The sequence below is a fragment of the Rattus rattus genome, chromosome 7 (genome assembly GCF_011064425.1).
Source record: "Rattus rattus isolate New Zealand chromosome 7, Rrattus_CSIRO_v1, whole genome shotgun sequence".
NCBI lineage: Eukaryota > Metazoa > Chordata > Mammalia > Rodentia > Muridae > Rattus > Rattus rattus.
The window spans coordinates 19,704,210-19,727,331 of NC_046160.1; the positions used below are offsets into that span (position 1 = coordinate 19,704,210).

Below are 23,122 nucleotides of genomic sequence, written 5' to 3' on the forward strand. Positions count from 1 at the left end.
TGTTCAAAACAATCTTTTCCCCATATAAATCAGACAGAAGGGGCTGAACAGAGAAATATTTTCATGAGCAGGTCATTCAGTTGAGAGTTTCCTTGGCACTGAAGACCCTTCCAGAAACCTTCCTACCCTCTGTATTCTCATCCTGGCATCTCCAGGCTCCGCTGGCTTCTGTGCTGACACAGATGGGCTGTTCCTGATCCTGTCATTGGCATTGTCAGCATCCTATCTGCATGTGTGGTGTAGAGGGGTTGCTGTGTGTGTATATGGTATGTACACATACCGGTGCACATGGCAGACAAGGGCCAATGTGGAATGTCTTTCCTCTCTTGCTTCCTACGTTTAATTTTTTCAGACAAGATCTCTTATTGACCCTGAAGCTCATTAGTTTGACCAGGCTGACTGGGGAATGTAATGGGCTTCAGGAATCTTCTGGTCGCCATTGCTCCAACTACACGTGCGCAACACACCTCTGGGGTAACTAGAGCTACAGGCAAGTGCTGCCATGCCTAGCTTTTCCCATGGATCCTGGGGATTCGAACTCAAGTCATTTGGCTTGCACAGCACATACTTTACTGGGTACTTTACTGACTGACTCATCTCCCCAGCCCCAGCCAGTGCCCCACCTTTGATGGGCTCATTCTTGACCCTGGCCACCTATTCCCCTTTCTACAAACCCTCCTGCTCCTCAAGACCTTGTCAAAGTCTTCCCATCTGATGCTCAGCCAGGATGGCTCCAAAGAGCCACTGCCTACTTTGTCCTTCATTTTCTTTTCCAAGTTTAGCTCTTACTCTCCCTTAACAGATGCCAAGTGCAGTTGGGAACTAGTCCCCTCCCTGTCACCACCTTACCTGCTGTAGATAGGATCTCATTGCTTGGAAAGCCGGCATACTGAGGAGGTGGCAGGTTGGAATTAGTAGAGAAATAGCCTCACTGCCTACCCCTAAGCTAATTGCTGGTATCGCTTGACACCTATTTGAGGAAGAGTCTCAAATAGGCTGTATGAAAGGAATTCATTGGTACTTAGCAGATCTGACATGGTTCTGCATACTCATGCTGCACTGGTTGGGGAAGGACTAACACATACTAGAAGTGGCTTAGATAGAAGTTCTCAACCTGTGGATCGTGGCCCCTTGGGCAGAGTTTAAATAAGCCTTTCACAGGGGCCACCTAAGACTGTCAGAAAACACAGATAATTACACCAAGGTTTATAACTATAGCGAAATTACAATTATCAAGTGATAACAAAAATAATGTTATGGTTGGGGGTCATTGCGGCATGAGGAAACTGTACCAAAGGGTCACAGCACTGGGAAGGTTGAGAACCACTGGACAACTCTGACTTAAGAAAGTTCTTCATGAGAAGGAAACATAGGAAAGCTTTGCAGACCTCCCAGAGGTTGAGCAGCTCCCTCCGTTGGGAACCTTTGCATCCCTAGGAAGGTCGCTGTGCCTGGGAGTTACTCAGGAGCTAAGTGCTAGTGAAGAAGCCAAGGAGAAACTAGAGTCCATAAACATGACTTGAAGGCCAAGGCTGGAAGACCACAAGGAAGGTAAAGAGTGTACGACATGAGCACCAGCTTCGGAGAGAAGTTGGGGTTGGAGGCTCTGTTCCCTACTTCAGACAAGGTCATATGACTTAAAGCCAGGAGAGTGGTATTGCGGAAACCCAGTGGCCCAGACATCGAAGATGGGAACAAAAGGCCTGGACCCCTCATTGCCCATCACAAGTGTCCTACAGTTGCTGCAGACATTTTGGAAAACATGGAACATTAAAATGAAAACTAATCAAGCAAAATTCTGTCACACAAAGACATCAGCAGCCTCATTTCTTCCCACTTAGGATCATTTTCTCTTCAGAGAAGCATCTTTTAGTGTAGCTGTAATCACCCTGTATTTACCCAACCTTGTATTCTGCTGTGTTTTCCCCCTCTTACCCATAAGCACGTTCATGTGATCTCTAATTTAACCCTAGCCAGAATAGCAGATGTATTCTTGTATGTGTGTGTGCACACACATGTGAAAGACATGTAACAAAACTGGCCATTTCAACCATCTCAAGTTGCATTGCATGTGTGCATGAACACACACATGAAAGACATATAACAAAACTGACCATTTCAACCATCTCAAACTGCAGTTCATGGGTTGTACAACTCTCACTATGGTCTAATTATAAAACATTCTCAGCACCTCAAAGGAAAACTCCACGCCCATTAACTAACTACTGCTTCCTTCCTCTCCTTGCCTTTGCAGGCACTAATCTGCTTTGTTCCTGGGGACTTGCCTATTCCATACATTTCATAAAACTAGAATCATATGAGAGGGCCCTTTGAGCCTGACTTATCTTACCCAACATGTATTTGAGCTTCACACACACTGTAACATGTCAATGATCTTCTGTTGGCCAAATAATTATTCCATAGTATGTCTTCATCCATGTGTGGATACGAATGGCAGTGCTGCTATATCCACTCGTGTATAGCTTTTTATTTTTGTATCTGTTTTCAGTTCTTAAGGTATGTACACTAAGGACCGAGTTTGCTGAAATTAGATATTTCTTATATAGCAATTCCCAAAATGGTTATATTTCAAGTTTTTTTTTAGTTTTGATGTTCTTTGACAGTTTCATATATTTATAGACTGAATTTTGTGGCATCTCCTGTTACCTTCTTTCAAGCCTACCTCTCTCCCACTAAAATCTTCCAAGCCTCTCTCTCTCACTCTCGCTCTTGCTCTCCCTCTCCAGGATCTCATTGTGTACCTCTTGCTACTCTGGAGTTCCCTATGTAGATCAGGCTGGCCCTGAGATGTGCCTCCTGAGTGCCAGAATTAAAGGTTTGCTGCACCAATACACCTGGATTTTTATTTTTATTTATTTATGTTGCCTTTTTTGCTCACTGTATTTAATTAGGGTCACTTGCATGAGCATGAGTGGGGGATTAGTTACAGAAACATAGACAACTTATCGGTGGTTACACTACTGGGGAAAATGATACCCTTAGCTGCCCACTGACTAACATTGAGAGGCGGAACCTCATGAGCTTCTCTTCCACTCATGATAAAAATAGAGCTGCGTCCAATCTTATCCGAGTCTTTAGTAGATAACTAGTCTTAGGGGGATTTAAGGAAGTTCAGCCTTAACGGGTCTGGAGCCCTTCCCCAGTGGCTGGAAGTCCATCTGGAGGAACTCTCTGAGAGATGCTCTCATTTCCCTATCTGCAACCAGCCTTACCTACAGGCTGCCAGTCTTCTTTGCTTTATCAAATGGGAGTTTGACTTCCTGCAAACACTCCTCTGGGAGTCATTTGGCCCCATGATAGAGCTTAGCTTCTTGGTCCCTGTCACCTTCTGAGCTCAACCTTTCACAGTGAGATTAGTGAGACAGGCCCCAGGATCCATCTAGAAAATCTCTGTGGGCCTCCAAGATTACCCTGAAAGCCCTGCCTCTTGATGCTATGGGGAGGTGAGGACCCTGGGCCAGCCCCCACCGGGTAGAGAATGTGTAAGCATTCCAGCCGTGCTTCTGGGCTTCTTTGTGTGTGGCTTGTCTCCACATAGAATGTGACTTGATCCTGCGATTGGAAATGGAAACACTTTAAGTTGTGATTGGAGATTGAGAGTTTTTTCAAAAATAGAACAAAATAAGAAAGAAGCTAGGCTTGGGCTCTCCTCTGCCATCCTCAGCTGTAACACCCCTCTAATTTTCCTTCTCTTCCCCCTAATTACTTGATACTGGAAACACTCACCAAGTTGGTTTCTGCTGTGTGTGTGTGTGTGTGTGTGTGTGTGTGTGTGCGTGCGCGCGCGCGCGCACGTGTGAGCTAACATAAGCTTCTTTCTTCCACCTCCTTCCCTATGTATTTCTTTGAAGGGAAGGAGATTTTAAGAATTCTCAATCCTTTCAACGTTCAGCAAATGTATATATATAATCGTTTATGTAGCCTTCAACACCTTTGCATGTGTTTTCCTCTCTTGCTTCCTTAAGCAAGCTCTATTAAAAAGGCAGGATCATTTTACCAATAATAGCGACGCGCCTTCGCTTCGCAGATTTACAAACAGAATTCCACAGAATGTGCCAATCTAATAAGGTCATACACATTTCTACCCGACAGAACACAAATAGAAATCCAGATAGTTTGTCAACAAATGCATCCCCATCCCCAATAGCACCTATGTAACAACCCCCATCCCCAGCTTCTTGCAAATGAATGATTTGGATGTAAACTGATCATCTACTCTCTGCTGGCTTATGTATTTGACTATTAGGTCTCCAGCTGGTGGTACTGATGTGGAACTTTATGGAGCTAGGGGGAGGAGGGGTCTAGCAGCAGGAAGTAGGTTTCTACGGGTGTATCTTAAGGAATTATGCCTTCTCCTCTTCCTAGTAATCTCTCTTCGCTTTCTGATCTAGGGAGATATAAGCAAGTGGCCTCACACTCCAGCTTGGCTTCCACAGGAGCTCCTGGTGCCATGTTGTGCCTTCTCTGCCACAGAGAGCCTAAATAGATCCTTCCTTCCTTTCAGTTGCTTCTTGTCAAGTATTTGTTCATAGAGAGGAAAACTTAACTAATATATCACACCTCCTCCCAGGCCAGCTGAAAGACCCCCCTAGACTGTTTCTAGACCCTGAGTCAGATCACTCTACAATCCTAGATTGCCGCATCTCCTTACTCATCTATGTCTCCCAACAACTCCTATATCGGGGGAAGACTTGAGAGTGCTGGTGACGGCCTGAGAGAGTGCTTCTAGAAGTTTCTGATTGCCCATTCACAGTATGCTTTAATTATGTGAATCGGTGAGGGAACATGAGGTATGACAGCGACTGTAATTGATGGCTACACTGGGTGCTCTCAGCCTCTTGGTAAGAGGGAGTAGGCAGGAGACATATGGCTGGGGCAGGAGCAAGAGTGGGAATAGACTGGGAATAGACTGGGATTTTCAAGGTAGAGGGAGGAAATGGGGGCTAGGGAATAGTCGGGAATCAGCCAGGGATTTCACCAGCTGCTTGCTTATACTTAAGCCAGAGCCTGAGTTTCCCGTTATACCCTTTGAGGGGCACACAACGGGAGCCTCTGATGACTCTGGGTATTGTATTGAGACTCTTTCCATCACTGAGCCTACAGCCTGAGAAGCTGTCCTGTTAAGCTATAAGCAACCCATGGGCTCCTGGCAATCACCTATATAATATCATCTAAGCGACTGATAGTCTCCCCTTTAGCCAATTCCATTGAACATCTGCTGCCTGCCAGAGTCTGGACTAGACCCAAGGAGCACACCAGAGAGTGGGTACTAATCTTTTCACACAGGTAACTGGTGTTCTTGTTCTGCTAACTCATTCACAAAGGCTTCTGTAGCCTCTCTCCAGGTAATAACCCCACAGAGCACTTGCCCTATCCCAAACAGACCTCCTTGCCTGCCTGTCTCCACAGAGCAGATACCACAGTTGAGGTGTGCTGGAGAGCCCAGGACACAAGTCCTCAGTGTTTAGGAGAGGGCTTGTTTCCTGAGAGGGAGGCTGTCACAGCTGTGGAGAAGTACCCATGTGGAGTTTGAGGCTAAAGGCTCGAGACTTGGGTTTTCATTTTGATTTTTAAATAGTGAAGGCAGTTTCCTTTCCACTAAAACAAAACAGGATTGTTATAGTCTAAGAGTCCTCAAGACCATTCTTGGGCTCAATACAAGGATTTACAAGTCAGCAAAGCTGATCTACTTGTGTTTATCATTGATTACAGTGAAAGGAAATAGGTTTCCAGCAGCAGGAGGAAGGGCCCTGTGGAAAGTTGCATCATGACTGCTTAGCTCTCCACTCCCAGAAGGGTTCCAGAGACTGTGTTTGCTTGTTCTGGAAGAACTGTATGACAGACAGCCCAGGGTCAGGAAGCGGGAGTGTGGCAACCAGAGCAGCTCTATGCATTGGTATACAGGGTTCAAACTGGGCTTCAGTCCTATACCTGAACCTGACCTTCATGGTTCATGGTCACCATGTGGCTACCGGAGATCAAGTTGGTACTTGATGGGACAAACCCCTTACATACACCACACTGTTAGCACAGAGTATCTAATGTGTCCCAAGACTCCCAGGTAAATGATGACTGTCTTCTAGGCAGGATGTTTCAAGGGCTTAAAGGTTATCCTTAGCAGCTGGGCACAGACTAGACATGCCTCTGGATGTGTTTAAATCCTTCATTGTGCATGGGTCACTGAAGGAATCTGTGCAGCTGCACTAGTCCCTGAACACAGGAGGGAAAAAGAAAATGAAGACGTTGTCAGACTTACAGAATATGTTTCTGAACCTTTGATTTCATTTTAAAACTAAAGCGATATGAGTACTGTGCTCAGACACACATCAGTGGCTGGAGAGTAGCCCCTAAGAAGCCATGGCACCCAGACAGGTGCAGTGCTGACAGCTGACGATTTCACAACGTCCCTACAGCAGAAGTGGTGCGGTGGCACTAAGCATTCCTTGCCACCTGGGCCAATTGGTTTTCAGCAGCACCTTGTTACTGTCAGAGAGAGTTGGATGTGGGAGGCTCAGGGCCAAATTAAGTCTGTGAACTTGGAATCAAGTGCTCAGTGATTCTGGAGATTAAAATAAGAAGACAACCTCATTTGGAAGAAAAAAAAATTGAACCTGGAAATTGAAGGGCCTCAAGGAGAAGCAGAAGTTCTTGAAGTCTGAAATAGCCCAAGGATGATGGGTCTGAGGATAGCTGTCTTGAGATGTGCTAGCCTCTGCAGATCACTTGACTCTCAGTATGAGATCCAAAAGTCGTCCTCTTCCCAGCTTGCTTGTACCACTGTCGGGGCTAATATTGCTGTTAAATACTCCCCTACAGTGGACAAACTTGATAGGTTTGGTAGCCACTATGAGCTGAGGATGTGAGCCTGGTTAGTTTGAAAATATCCCTTAGATGATTCTTTAGATATTACTTTATCTTTAATTGTGTGTATATGTGCATCTGTAAGTGGATATGTGCACATACACATGTGTGCAGGTGCCCATGGAGGCCAGAGGTACCAGATCCTCTGAAGCCAGAAGTATAGGTGTTTGTAAGTCTCCTGATGTGGGTACTGGGAACTGAACCCAAGTCCTCTTGGAAGAGCAGGAAGCACTGTTAACCACTGAGCCATCTCTCTGCCTGTCTCTCCTGATGACTTTCATAGTTACAAACTGGGAAGGACTGTGATGAAATTGAAAAGAAAAGCACATGACTTTTTTTTAATTGACAAAATACTTTTACTTATACATGGGGTACTAGGGTATGGAGTACTGGGTAACATTCCCATATATGTATAAAGGAGTAGTGATCAAATTAAGCTAATTAGCATTTCTGTCATCTCAGACATTGATCATTTCTTTGCGCTGAGAATATTCAAAATCTTTTCTTCAACATTTTGAAATATATAATAAATTATTAAAATCTCCATCTTCTCTGCTGTGCTGGAGAACTGTAGGAATTATGCCTCCTTTCACTGAATTTTAGTGCCTGTTATCAATTATCTCTTGTGTTCCCTCCCCCACTGTTCCTTCCCTGCCTCTGGTAATGTCTGTTCTGCTCAAACCAACATCTCATGTTCACACTCATATGTGAAAGCAGGCTTAGATGGCCTTAGAGTCTGTGTTCAGAAAGGTACCTTATGTTAGAGGTGACTAAAGTATTGGGCAATTGAGTAGCATGGCCAGATTAGCAGAGCAGAAAGAGCGTAGGAAACAGAAGGAAAGGAAACAGAGATGGGGAAGAGCTTAGAGGTCCATTGCGGTTCTCTGTGCAAGAGTCAATGTGGATTCAGAAGAATTAGAGGAATGCTTCTGAAGTTGTGGGTCTCAACTTCTTTGGGGGTCACATATCAGATATCCTGCACATCAGCTATTTACATTATGACTCATAACAGCAGCGAAATTACAGTTATGGAGTAGGAATGAAAGTAATTTTGTGGCTGGGTCACCACAACATGAGGAACTATATTAAAAGATTTCAGCATTAGGAAGGGCAGGATACTACTTTAGAGTCAGAACCTGATCTGGTTGATGGACAAGGCAAATCTCAATTCAGTGCTAGGGGAAGAGGACATGGGTTGCTCTTTTAATAGAAAACAAAACTTGAAGGAAGGAGTGTGTGTTGGGAGATGGTGAAGCCACTGTTGCAGAACTGAATGGATGTGTACATGGAAGTAGCCTGTGGCATACTGAGCTGTTCGGCAGGCTGGAATTCAGGACTGGAAATAGAGATATGTATCTGACTGCAGGGAACTGCTATTCATTAGCTTGCCTAAGATCCTTAGGCCTCAGGTGAAAGAACCCAGGTTCTCTTTGGGGACGCCTAGATTTGCTTCATATGACTATAGAACAGGGTCACTAGTTGATCACACCCCCAGCTTCCCACGTTCCCTGACCCTCAGTCAGCAGGTCCTCCATGAAAACTGAATGCAGGTTTTTGTTTTATAGGATTACACAAGGGTAGTGTGCCCTGTGATTGACATCATTAACCTGGACACCTTCAACTATATTGAGTCTGCCTCAGAGCTCAGAGGGGGTGAGTGAGCTAATACTCCTTCCCTCCTCCCCCTCCTCCCCTTCCTCCTCATCTCCTCTTTCTCTTGTTTCTCCTTTTTTTTTTCTCAGTCTTTCTCTTCCTGTTCTTCCTCTCCCTCCTTCTCCTCCTCTTCTTCCTTCACCTCATCTCAAAATAGGAAAAATGAAGGAAGGCCCCCTGGTTGTCCGACATGTCCATGTCTCTACCTTGTAATAAAATTCAGTTTAGTTTGGCCCTTTCTCTTGGGACAGCGAAGGGAAATGTTGGGGATATAAGCCAGACACCCCAGCTTCCAGAGTCCTCACTTTAATCTGGGGCTCACCTCTAGACATGAGGATGTAGGGGAGCAAGGTGTCCTGTGTTATGTTGTTGGTCTGCCACTGTGGCATTTCACCCTCTCCCAGAAAGGCTCCTCCCCTGCTCTCTGCCTAAGCACAGTTCAATTCCACCCAAGACTAACTTTGAGGTGGTTTGCACCCAAGACCCCCAATTACTCCTTCCTAAGACCCAGACCTATAACTTTTGTCTCATAACTGCCCATTATTGTCACCTTTGTGCCATGTACCTTGACTTTTACCCTTTGTCCTTGATTCCTCAACTTCACCTAGGAGGGAGCTTCAGAGAGACTCCATAGGTTAGAGGGGGAGAAGGGAGTTCAGAAATAACTTTGGTGGCCCTGCTGTGGTCAGACCAGGGGGGACTTGACATCCCAGGGACCAGTTTCCCCAGGAACTGGGGAAGGAATGGGATAACGGAGCTCTGAGTGTTCTGTGAGAAGCCGAATCAACTGGGTCAATGCTGTGTTTTAGGGTTTGACTGGAGCCTGCACTTCCAGTGGGAGCAGCTCTCCGTAGAACAGAAAGCTTTGCGCCTAGACCCTACTGAGCCCATCCGGTGAGTAAAAAGGCTACTGTAGGAGAGGGTGGGCAGGTTCAGCTCCACTTGATCCCACTGCCCCATGGTTCAGAAAGGTCCATGCTGGGTGTTTGTTCAGAAGAGCTGAAAAACAGGAACAAAAGCCTGGGTCAGAGAATCTCTACATTTGCTCTTTTTCTAGAAGGTTTCTATCTGCATTAAAATTTCCTGAAGGGATTGGGACCTTAAGAGACCTATGCTGAGGAGTGGCAACCAACACTCCACCTTTACACAGGCCATGGGGGCTTTTACACCTCCTGGTGGCTAACACGTAAGAGTCCAACATCATCTCATCTGGGTCTCTGGTGAGGGAAGACATACTCCCTAAGGCCCATGGGCCCAAGGTCTTGGTTGCCAGGATTCAGCTCAGAGAGGGTGGGTTTGTGGAGGCTATAAACTCTGTAACTGTCAACTGGTAGGAGGGCATGACCTCCACCATGTACTGACACTTCTATGCTTGTCTTATGTAAACATGGTGACTTGAAGTGAGCCAAGTGGCCATGTGGTAGATGGCTCTGCCATGCATTCTCTTTCTCAGTTCCATTGTCCCTTGGGCTAGCAAGCTGTCTTCCTGGAGTTCACAGCCATTGGAGAGGTTCTGGCCTAGAATAAAACCTAGTTTCTATCCTGCAGAGGAATCTGCGGTCTCAGCATTGAGATATGATGCTATACTTGATGTTGTACTTGAGACTGATTAGTAAGCTCATCCAAGGTTTCCTGGGAACCTCCAGACTCAAACAGTTCTGCCTCAGCGAGCAGCAGGGAGATCTGGATTGTTTGAATAACCACAGACAGGGCCAGTAGACTGGAATCTCTCCATCCAGTCACTTAGGAAAGCCCAAGGTTAATCAAGAATGTCTGTGTCTCTGGCCCCTCCCTCATTATAGATATTTGATTGACTTAGGTTGAACTAAAGACTAGAGGTATCAAAGAGCTCAATGGTAGTGGACTAGACAGGTGGGAGGAAACTGAGAGCTCAGCTATGAAGTGAGACTTTTATCTCATGCACCCACCAGCTCTTTTTCCTGTCTCCAACCTTCAGAATCCAGAGTGAGTCCAGGAGAGATAGTAGAATTGGATAACACTCAGGACGCTGTCCCCCCCCCTTTTTTTTTGAAGGGAAAGGAGCCGCCTCCCACCAGGCTGAGCACTGCGCTCTCCTATGTCAGTACATGGAACAGGTTTTGGGTGTGGGGGGAGGGTAGCCCATGCAGGTACTTCAGAGGAGTAGATCAAAGCATGGGCAGAGATGGCACTACCTGGGTTCTCCCATTCATAGGGAAAAAAGAAATGTCTTGGGACAGGACTTCTTAGGTATGTTGCTTATCAGGGAGGGAGTGTTTCCAGGATTAGACCAGTCTTTCAGGAGCAGCAGGTAGTCATAGCAAAGGTAAGCTCAGCCTTCTGACCTGCTCTCCAGCTTTGCTGCGGAGACAAAAACTCCCTTTGCTTTCTGGGCACATTAAAGCAGGAGCCACGATCCTGAGTGTTCACAATCTTAGCCATTAATTTTACTGACACTTGTCCTAATCCTTATAGAATTGCCTGGATGGCTCCTGTGGCTCTTGTCTACCTACCCGCATTCTCTCTTTTCGAGCAACTTCTCTGACATCTCTCTGAGCAAACAAGAGTCATAGTAGGTTAAAGGACAACCACCACCCCACAGACACACGAAGAAGAAGGTGTATTAGTTTATTGTGGCTATAACGAGTACCCACATTGCTTAAATGGCAAAAACATGTGCTATGGTTGAGAGGCAGGTGAGGCGTCCCCAGAGTTGATGGCTGCCCAGGCCTCTTTGCTCTTTGCACCTTCTTTCTAGTTCCCACACCTTCCTCTTGGTATATGGACATTTGCACACCAAATTCCCTCCTTATAGGAACCCCAGTCACATTGACGCACCCTGATTACCCTGTTTTAACTTGGTTACCTCTCTAGAGGTAATCTTCTGTCTCTAAACAAGGTCACGTCCTGAAATACTGGAAATTAGGATTTCAGTAACACTTTTATTTTGAGTAGAAGGAAGGAATTCAAGATATAGACTAAAGGAACAGACTCAAATCAAGGAAGTGAGCCCAGGTCAGGACCTGGCTAGATTGCTAATGGCCTTTCTCTGCCTGGTCGGTGGCCTGCCAGCTCTGCCCCAAGAGCCTCACTGGGAAGAGCTGGAGAGGAGGGGCAGGTGGACGATCCTTGGAGGGGTGTTGATAAGTGAAGTTTCCTGACTGCAAGGTCAGGGAATTTTCAAGCAGAGGACAGAACTCTGCTGCAGATCCTTGTTTTAGATAGCCTAAAAATATATTGGCTTTTCTGAGGAGGGCCAGAAATGAGGAGAAAATTGCCTTGAGTTCTGGACTCCCAGAACCAAAGAGTTTGAAGTTACTTCCTCATGTGATGCCCGACCTTATCTTCCTTCCAAACACACAGGACTCCAATCATAGCTGGAGGGCTCTTCGTGATTGACAAAGCCTGGTTCGATTACCTGGGTAAATATGACGTGGACATGGACATCTGGGGCGGGGAGAACTTTGGTAAGTCTCTGTTTCATATGTCATGACCTGAATTGTTCAGTACAGCCTGAGAACTGTGTCTTAGTTACTGCATTAACTGAACAGTAACCAGGATCTGGCAGGGGGTTTCTGGGAAATCTGAGTCACTCCTTTAGGAGAAAGACTGGTTAGGGTCCCAGAACAGTAATTGTTGGAAGGTGGACATAGCAGAGAATTTCTCCATGCTGAGTATAGACACCAAGGACCAGGGAAACATGACCAAGCAGATTCTTGAGGGAGAAAGTGAGATGTGAAATTCAAGAGAGCCAAGATGAATGCCAAGTCCATGGGGCCAGAGGTAGATTCGAACTAGAAGCACTGGAGGAATCTGGAGTTGAAGAAGACTGAGGAGGGAAAGAATGTGGGAGAGGAATGAGAGGGTAATCCCTTCTCATCATAGTGCCAGGTTAATCACCACAAAAACCAAGAGGAAGTTCACCCTCACCTTTCAGTGGGACCGGAAGCAGGGAGGGAGAGGAGCTGGCTACTGCACATAGTGCCCTGCCCTGGCCACTACATTTGCAGCTACAGGGAAAACATCTCAGATGGGAACCCCAGGTCATCCATCTAGTAACACTCAGTTATCCTCTGTCCCTCTATGGAAAGTGCAGCTTTGCTATAACAACCTTCCTTCTTGGGGGTGCTGTGACTATCTTGAGGTAACTGAGAATGGTGGTATCTTAGTCAGGGTTTCTATTCCTGTGTAAAACACCATGACCAAGAAAGCAAGTTTGGGAGTAAAAGGTTGGTTCAGCTTACACTTCCACCTTGCTGTTCGTCACCAAAGGAAGTCAGGACTGGAACTCAGGCAGGTCAAGAATCAGGAGCTGATACAGAGAGGCCATGGAGGGATGTTACTTACTGGATTGCTTCCTCTGGCTTGCTCAGCTTGCTTTCTTATAGAACTCAAGACTATCAGCCCAGGGATGACACCACCCACAATGGGCCCTCCCATCCTTGGTCACTAATTGAGAAAATGCCTTACAGATGAGTCTCATGGGAGATCCTCAAGGGAGGCTCCTTTTTCTGTGATAACCTCATCTTGTGTCAAGTTAACACACAAAACCAGTCAGTTCAGGTGGTATGCAATGGGCATGTGAGTCTACCCAGGAAGTAAGACCTCAGAGAAACTAAGTAGCAGTCAGAACCAGAGATGTCATGTGGCCTGCTTTGTCCCTCAATATCTCCATCCCTCAGTGTGCCTAAGGCCTATTATTCAGGAGGCCCACAATGACTACTGGTTGAGCAAACCAATCAGAGAAATATAAGAGAGGGAGTCCTTGTGATGGGTGCTTCTCCTCTGTGGGCACTGGGGGGTGTGGAAGCATGGGCCTGGGGAACAGTACACAGGCCAGAAAAGTGATCCATGGGTTCCTCCTGACACTAAGCTGTCTGGCATTAGCCACTGCCTTTGTCGTCTTCTGCCCCTGCCATCCGGGTGCTTTATGGCTTTCTTCCTCAGTCACTAAGAATTATCTCTCAGAAATTTATGGCATTGGCCTGACCCACAGCATCTGTTCTCCCAGCCGGGGCAGTAAAGGGGAGAAATCTATCAGGGAATTGGTCTCTTGCCAAGTGGGGGTCAAACTGGAAGCACAGTAACAAATCTGGATCTCCAGCAGGTGTGGAATGTAACAGGAATCGTGGATGCGCTGGTGTGGGGTTCAAGGCTAAGTCTGCCTTCACCAGCCTAGGGGAAGCTGGGTATTCCATCACTCCTTACTAAGAAGTTCTAGCACTCCTCCCCAGCAGCAAATAAGTGCCCCCTGCAGCCCTCTGATAGACAACTGTGGTCCAGTCTCTTCCCTAAAGCCACCCATAATGATTCAGAGACTTTTGCCATCTGGCATATTCTGGGTTAAGAATTTTTGTGGAATCAACAGAAAATCCCTCTAAGTTATACTTCAGCTCCGTCCAGTTTGTCTGCTGGGGTTCTCCCTGTCCTCTTGAACCGCACGAGGTGAGGATGATCCCTCTTGGGTGCAGCAGTCGCATTTGGATGCCGGCAGCATTGTCATTTGCAGGATGGCACATTCTGGTCTGACTTACCAGCACCCTTTCTTTCGAGCGATGTTAACACACAGCTGCTCAAATCAAGATGCAATCTCTTCCAGCCAGCTTCTGAGGGGTTTGGTATTACCAAGGGCTGATTTGAATAGCGCAGTCGGGAAACGGTCCCTGTGAGGTGTGGGAAAGACATTTAAAATCCATCACAAGATTTTTGAGAGCAGAGAAGCACTGTAGACAGCCACCACAGCAATCTCTCTGTTTCCCTGCGCCCCAACATTCTATTATGCTATAGCCAGCCAATCGTGCTTTGAAAGCCTTTTCTGGATTCTTCCCCCCCCCCCTTTTGCCTTTCCTTTCTTTCTTTCGTAAAAGTATTTTTGTACTTAAAACTACCAGAAAAATCAAGGACTTTTTCTAAGAGCAGATACATGACATGGTTATGTGCACAGGGTAGCAGTTTCAAGGAGTGGAAAACCAGGCCGTAAAGTACGAGAAGGTTGGGAATTCTAAAGTGGGTCCACATGACTGACTGACGATTAGCTATCTGAATGGAGGCATTAGCATGCTTTGGCTATAAAAGAGGATGAAAGGTGCCTTGCAGAGCAAAGGAATCCTGTCTGTAGGGTATAACCCATCACACACACACACACACGCGCGCGCACGCGCACACACACACACACACACACACACACTATACACACACAATACACACACACACTGTACAGACATACTTTACATACACTATACATATATACATTATACACATACACACTACATACAGACTATACACACACACAGACTACACACACACACAGACACACACACACACCTTCCATCCTGGCCACACCCTTTGCTAAATAGTTCTCCAGTGCTATTTATTACTGTCAGGTCTACTCTTCAGCTCCTGCCAAAGTGCCCTTGCTGAGAGGCAAGTCTCCCAGGTCTGTGTCCACAAGGGCTCCCTCTTACCCCTCTCCCATGAAAGTATCCATCTTCCTAGGTTCACCAGGCTGCTCCCCACCCTTCCAATCTTGGTAGACCCTCCTGAACTTTCAGACTGTTCAGGCCCCTCTACAGAGCCTCCTTATGCACCCACTATGAACCCCTGAAGATGGCAGCTCTGGGTGACCTCTTCTTTGGCTGGGACACTTTCTCAGCCTTCCCTTTTGCTACCACCCCTCCCCCATCCACCCACCCACTTTGCCATCCCATTTTTTTCAGCGCAGAGTTCTTTCTATCACCCTTCCGCTGACCATCTAAGTATGTAGCTGTCTGGTTCTATGCCTGCCCCACTGCCGGCTCCCTTAAGGCGAGAGCGGAAAGTTCATCTCATTTCTGGTTCGCAAGGCCCAGAATAGTTGAAACTGCTCACAAAATGCATGTGTGAAAAGCGAGAGACTGAATGGGAAAGGATTTCTGGGTGGCAAAGCAATCCAGAAACATATGTCTCTTTGGGTTCCAAAGATCATCCCACACCCAAACCCACGGGTGCTCAAGTCCCTTATATAAAATCGCGTCAAATTTGCATAGAACCTATGTGCAAGCACTTGCATTACTTAAATTGCTCTCCCATTACTTATAAGACATAAAAGAACATAAATACTATGTAAACAGTTGTTAATCTTCATGGTTCAGGGGAGATAGTAAGAAATGGCTATACATGTATGCTCAAGACAAAAGCAATAGTCTATTTTCAATAAAATACCAGTCCCTGTTTGGTTGAATCTGGGAAAAGAATGAAGGGCGGATACTACAATACCCGAGGCATCATTTGAAAGAGTTTCCATAGAATTCAGTGGAGCCACGTTTGAAGGGACTCTGATTGTGTAAACAATAGCAGCAGGCTGATATGTCAGTTCTCTCTAGACAGTAGAGTTTCTGTGTGCTCTGGACATGTTCGCCTGCGTAATGTTGGCTTTAGTTCACAGCTCCAAAATGGCATGTGCTCTTTGGCCAGGGTGACTGGGACTGAGCCCGATCCTTCCCTTACCTCGCCCCATCTTCCACTGTAGAAATGGCTGTAGATGGATTGGCTGCAGGGCCTTGTAAAAGCCATGCTGTTGGTTAACCTCCCCACCTGCTGACCTGGTACTTCATTCCCACCAAGTGTTTCTAAAATGAGCTGAGCACTTTTGATAATTATATCCACAGTTTAGGACATGAGCAGGCTTTAGGGAAATGTGGCTTTTTAGATTTTTTTTTTCAGAAGTTGATTTGCATTAAAATTGGATACTTAAGCTCCAATTTACATAACACAGGATACATGTAATATATATCTACTTACTCTACTGACTCGGAGCCTGAGCCACATCTCACTTTTAGCTTTTGGTCTCTAGAGGGAAAAAAAAGAATCTGTTGCCAGTAACAAGGGAGTGTGCACGGCAAGGTGGGGGTGGCAGTGCATACTTCCAAAACCAGGAAGCTTTGGCACACATACAGGGTGAATATGGGATTCCTGAATTTAGAATGGGGGATTTCCAAAGCACAGCAGGCACAAAGGACAGTGCAAAAAAAGAGAGATGAGGTAGAACCCAAAAGAGACTTGCTACCACCCACCATGCCTAAAATGGAGTCTGGGATGCCAAGCTATTCCAGGCCCAGGGGACATGGATGGTTCAGGAAGAACTTGGGCTGTGAGATGAAATAGGAGTAGGTTTGAAGCCCTTAGTTACTACTGAGTACCCTTGGGAAAGTTACCTCCCCTTCCTGAGTCAGTTTCTAGGGCTTGAAGGGGGAAAAGGTGATCTCTTAAGTAGGATGAACAGCTCCCCTCAAAGACAGCCGTACCCCCAAATACCTGGAGCTTGTTTGGATGTGACCTTATGTGACACAAAGTTTTTAAGCAGTGTGATGAGGTCTCTAATCAATGGGTTGGGGAATGTTGGAAACGGGTCCAATCTAATATCCCAGGATCTCTAAAATCAGAGAGCGTTCTCAGGCACGCAGCAGCAGAGTCGGCGTAAGCCAGGTGCCATGCTCCAAAGGGACATTAGCAGCTGTTGGTTTAAAGATGGAAGAGACAGCAAGAAGTAGCTGAAAGAAATTCTGGGCCATCAGCCAGTAAGGAGACGGGAACCTAAGTCCTGAAGCCTTGAGTAACTTTCTAAAAACAGCTGAATGAGCTTCACAGCAAAGTCCCCTTCAGAGCCTCCATGAAGGGACAGGATCCTGCTGATACTTTGACTTCAGCCATGGAAGGCACTGAGTAGGGGACCCTCCCAAGCCTTCTAAGCTTGAGGAGAATCGTTAAAGTAACACAGGAATCTTGTCACATCTACCTGTCATGGGGCTGTGTGAAGAGAGCCGAGTCTCTGCTCCATTAGAGTTGGCTGCCTTCCCCTCAGAACGGAATGTCTGATAAAGGACAGTCTTATCTGCTGAGGTACCTCAGTGCTCATGCTTTTGCTTTTAGCCCAAGATTAGGGAAATGGCCTCAATAAGGACAAGCACTCACATTTGAGGAAACATCCTCTTTCCCCAAATACATAATGATACATGACACCCTCTGGGCTGCTCTGCTGGAGCCCAGTGTCATGTGTGATTCTCCAGGCCACCCTTTGTTTCTACTCCTAAATGTCCCACATACTGTCAAAGAGGAACACAGTTGCTTATTTGCCATCGGAGTTATCGGAGTTTGGAAAGTTGAAGGGTGTTCATAATCACAGGGCCATGAGTAACCACTATAAACATGTGGTTAATACTGGTCCAGAAGTAGAGGCCTTAATACAGTGCCAGGTGTCCCAGATGTGAAGTAGAATGAGTTTGGCTCACAGATCCAAAGCTATCTTTTGTAAGCCAATAGGATGATCTCTAGTCAAATTAGAGCATTCATTAAAAAACAATGGGATTGTCTTAGTTGATTTTGTGCTGCTGTCGCAGGATACCACATTGGGCAGTTCGGAAGGAATAGAGCTCTATTTCTACTATCTTGGAGAGTGGGAAGTCCAAGATTGAATAGGGTTTGCTCGCTTTATCATCCATGGCAAAATGTACAAGCCGGAGAGCTTGAGAGAGGGCAAATTCTTCATCCTTTTATTGCAACAGGCTTCCATAATAACAACTCACTCCCTAGATAACAGCATTGATCCATGCACCAGAGCCAATCCCTCATGACCTTTTGGAGGTCTTGTGTTTTTAACAGTTTTGCTTTGAAGATTAAGTCTACAACCCATGAATGTGGGGAGGAATCCTGGCCTTAGTAAATCCAGAGCTTGCTTCTTGACCCAGTAAGAGCTAGGAAATTAAAAATTACTGAATTACCTGTCACACAAGTAAAGGCATATTTATGAGTGACAACAGCTTGGTGAATGTCTCTTTCTGCCCAGCACTGTCTGATGCTATATTCCCTTTGTCCTCACCAATTTAAGTTCAACAAGAGGCAGAATAGATAATATGATCACATATGTCACAACACACATATGTAAACACTCTAGGATGCTCCATGGGACCAAGCAAGATGACCCAATATGTAAAGCACTTGTCACCAAAGCCTGGTGACTGGAGTTCAAGTCCCAGTTCAAGCTCCTTCCACCTGGTGGACGGAAAGAACCAACTCCCACTAGTTGTCCTCTGTGCTGTGGCCATACAGATTCTATGGTATATGTGCACATGTGTCGATGATCCCCCAACCCCACCCCCACACACATATCTCCACCTCCTCCTACACTCGCAACATACACCGAATAAGTAAATTAATAAAAAATAAACAGAGCCCATTGCACACAGCTATTCTTATGTGAACTGGTACTCTTTGCCCTTGTTAGAATTCAGGCTACGAAATGAAGCCAGAACCTTGACCAGGAATGGTGTGCTTCCTGGAGAAAGAGCTGCTCTCTGGCCCCTGAATTTCTACCCACCACTTGTTGTCAGATGGGTGTTGATTCTGATGAAAGGTGAGGGTCCTAGGAGGCAGTGAAAATAGCTGATGTGCTAATGAGGAGATGGTAGGCATGAGAAGGGAATGCAGGGCATGAGGGCAATTTGCTCTCTAATATTAATCTGAAGTTCAAAAAATAAGGTCCCATCACCATGCCCCCAGTGAGGATGGAGTAATTACACATCTCCCTGTCTGGGATGCAGAGTAGATCTGGGTATATGTGACATTCATCACCAGGGAGAAAATGCAGGCACTGATTAAATGAGAACCCCAGAAGACTCTCTATAGAAAGTCTCCATTCAACCTCAGAGATGGTGCCACCACGCGAGTGCAAACATGGAGAGCGAGGCTCTAAAAATGCATGGCTTCACACCTCAGCTCCAGTGGTTCTCATGGCACTTGTCCAAGCCCTCTTCAGGAGGCTGAGGATCAGAGACTCTCAAAGGCTTTCACAAAACTGCTACCAAACGGGCCTAGTGTGTGAGCGTGAGAGGTTGCTCGTCCTCCTCAAGTCACAATACAGATAAGGGCAGGCTGGTTGTACAGCCTAAGTTTTAAGTATTCCATAGAATAGTGCTTAGAAATCATTACACTAATCTAAATACTCCTCACATCACCAAGAGAACCTCTTGACTCAAGTGACAACACAGGGACCCATGGCAGGTCCAAAACTCCAGTTACAACAATCTGGGCTTGAGAGCTGAGAAACCTAACTCATGCCAGGCCAAGGACTCCTGTAGGTGGAGCAGCTGGTTTAAAGGAAAGCTGTTTGGTAGGATCGGACATGTAACTTGATGAGGCAGAAACTGGATGGTTGGTTATGTAGTTGCTACTTGTCCTACTTGTGGGTATTTTGAAGACCGCACTTGCGTCTTTGGGTGCACTGGCCAATAACAAGTGCTCAGTCCTGGGGAAGAGGAATCTCAGGACAACAACTTTGAGTTTGGAGTTGGGTGATGTGCATCAGTTCCTGGTGTCTGGCTATTGGTTGTCCTAGCATAGCTACTAGAAAACAAGAACATCAATAATTGGGATTGGTAGAAAGATGGATAAGAAACTGCCTGACCTAAAAGTACAGGAAGATGTCATTGTCTCCCTGAAGAATTATACTAGTTTAAATTTTAGCTCTAATACACATAGGAGAAATGGAAATGGTGGAAGATGGGCTTAGAGGAGGAGGGAAGACGGGACAATGGGATGATGCCAAGAGATGTAGAAGAGGTAGCATGGTGGCTTGTGTGTCTCTCTAAAGAGTCAGGTGTCCCTAAAGTTGAACACTATATCTGGTAGCAATGGGGATGCTGTCATGGAGGAAACTTCTTAGTGTCGTCAAGATGACAATGAAACAGCCAGTGTTGGAAAGACATTCAATGCCTGCATCACTGAGGAAATGAGGATGAGGCAAAGGGCCAGGTGATGGCACTGTTTAAGATGGGGGACTGCACATGGCTAGTGGAGGGCAAGAGTCAGTGGACTCAGAAACAAAAGAGTGGATGAAGAGTCTGCAGGGAGAGAAGTAGTCCATAGAGTGAGGAGTGTGGGATTGAGGTTGCAAGAATTTGCTTTTCAAATGAGGGGGGACATATGTCTCATTTGAATACATGGAAAAGAAGACACAGTAGCTAAACCACATGCATCTGCTTAGAGAAAAGCTGGCATAGTGTGCAGCCTATATCTAGTAAGCCAGGCCTTCGTCTCATGGCTGGGGGTTTAGAGAGGTTCCCTTTACAGAAAGTAGAGCAGAGCTTTCTTGGGTGACCTGGAGAAGAGTTGATGGGATCACACACACGCATAGAAGACTCAGTCACACATGGAGCTGACATGATTCCATGTCTGACCCCTGATATTGCTCATATATAGTGTCTGATCAAGATGTGGATTACAGGCAATTGGCCGAAACACATCTTGCTTATTAGTGGCTTACAAACGTCCAGCTCAGACAGTAACTTAGCAGCCACAAATGCCAGTTCTCTATATGTGGGACACCTGAGGAGACACAGAATCCCGGATATCCAGTTAAGCCCTGGTGTCCCCTGTAGTACTGGCAGAAGGAGGAGAAAGTAGAAGTAGCCTGGGAAGAAGTACACCCAGGTGGGTGATGTCATTGGAGTCTGAGTTCTCGAGAGATTGCCTTCACAAGGGTTTCTCATAATCGATGCCCTTGAGTTTCTGACAGTACTGACTTCACAGCTATTCTCAGAAGTCTCTTTCATTTGATACTGACAGCCCTTCTGTAGATCATTTCTATGGTTTTGGTTTAATTCACAAGGAGATGAAGATCAAACTTCAGCAAGCTGGAGCCTTGCTTTCCCAGGGATGCATCTCATAGGTCTGTCCAGGCTTGGTAGACAAAGACAAGCCTTTCCTTGCCTTAGGAGGAGGCAGAAGGGGGCAAGAAAGGGGCAGAGGACATACGAGAGTGGTGGGGTGGGGGTGGGGCAGGATCTCCCAGCTTATGTGCCTATTCTGAGGGTTGTATGATGGCGGTATAACAGGAGGCCAAAGGGAGGCAGTAGAGAGACCAGTTAGGGGAAGCTGAAAGGCAGGACCCAGGCTGCTGGACATATCCAGGCTTGTGATGGGAAGGCCCCGAGGCATCTTCATTTTTTTGTCCCTGGACTAGGATTGGATCACAGGAACAGCCACTCTGGGATTTTTTCCCTTTTATGGAGTGTGTCCTCACACTTAAGGATTCAATGCAAAAGCATGGGCCAGGCAGGAAGTCCCACAAATTAGAAATTATCTTTTCTTGCCTTTCTACCACTGATGTGCCCAGTGGAGTGTAGGGTGAGAGAGGATGTTTGGGTAGATACAGTAAGGGGGTGCACGGTGTATAGAGAATTTTAAAGCAGTCATACCACTGGCTTAAGGTGCTTTATAGTATCACCACAGATGCTCCAAAAAAGGGCAATGATAGAATATTCCCCTGCCCTCTTCTAACACCATTACCATCTCCCTGATCCCTAAACTGAGGTAAAAACCTGGCCTGGAGCCTACTCTTGGTAGTTCCAACAGAGAAACTCACTAGAAACAGGCTTCTCTAACTCCATCTACCCTAATTCCACCCACCCACCACCACTCAGTAGCAAAAGAGGAAGAGGTAAGTATATGTGTGAAACTCCCCCTGGGGAGCATCCCCTCTAGCTCAGACTGCAGCTCAGGCCCTGTCTTCCTATCCTAGGCCTCAGTTGGCTCATGTTTATCCAGGGGGATAATGGAAGGTTTGGGGTGGTCCAGGTGCCTTTGTCTGCATCCTTGATATGGTATTTTCTACTTTGCCCTGTCTACTCCTGACAGATGTCTGGTCCCTATCTTAGAGTATTATTCTGTGTTCTCAGAATTCTTCATGTTCTCCCTGCTTCCGGCTCCCCTTCCCCCCTCTCTCTCTCCACCTTCCTCTCCCCTTTTCTCCCCTCCCCCTCCCTCTACCTTCCCCTCCCCCCTTTCTGCTTTGGGTGGGTGTGTGTGTGTGTGTGTGTGTGTATGTGTGTGTGTGTGTGTGTGTTTATCTGTCTGTCTCTCTGTTTCTCTCTGTTTGTTTGATTGGGAGGATGCATTATTTGCGTGCCACAGTGTTCCTATGGATGTCAGAGGACAACTTGCGAGAGTTCACTCATTCCTTCCGCCATGTTTGTTCAGTAGACTTAACTCAGGTCTTCTAGCTTAGGAGCAAGTGCCTTTGCTGCCTGAGCCACCTTGCCAGCCTTGCCCTCCATCTTTGTTCTGTTTGTGGTCATAGAGTGCGACAGTAACTGATTTTCTACACGTATGTATCAAGTTCCAAAGCAAGCCTTTTATGATCACCCAAAACATCCACAGCTCCATGCTATTGAGCGGTCCCAGATCACTCTTCACAGTTGTTGGGACTCAAATTACATGTACTCCCCAACAAAGAAATACACAGCCTAATTGGAGAATTTATTCTTAAATGCCTATGAAACCCTAGACACAGTATCTCAGAGCCAGGATAGAAGGATTAGAAAGTAATAAAAAGAAACGTGGATGTCTTACAGAAATCTCTTTCCGAGTGTGGATGTGCGGAGGTGGCCTGGAGATCATCCCCTGCAGCCGGGTGGGGCATGTCTTCAGGAAAAAGCATCCATATGTCTTCCCTGACGGCAACGCCAACACATACATAAAGTAAGTGCATGCCCTGATCCAATGTGTGTGGATGACAGCAAGGAAATGGTGGTCATAGGTTTGCAACAGACCATAGTACTCTGCAAGATAGTCTGAG

The 23,122-nt window shown here is 46.2% G+C and overlaps 1 protein-coding gene across 1 annotated transcript in view; it reads left to right on the forward strand.

Annotated features, from left to right (window-relative positions):
* Positions 1-23,122, forward strand: part of Galnt14 (polypeptide N-acetylgalactosaminyltransferase 14) — a 218,177-nt gene that overhangs the window by 177,023 nt on the left and 18,032 nt on the right. The window contains exons 7-10 of the mRNA XM_032908938.1: positions 8,448-8,535; positions 9,345-9,429; positions 11,878-11,981; positions 22,899-23,025. Coding sequence (XP_032764829.1) covers positions 8,448-8,535; positions 9,345-9,429; positions 11,878-11,981; positions 22,899-23,025 — 404 coding nt within the window. The remainder of the gene's footprint in view (positions 1-8,447; positions 8,536-9,344; positions 9,430-11,877; positions 11,982-22,898; positions 23,026-23,122) is intronic.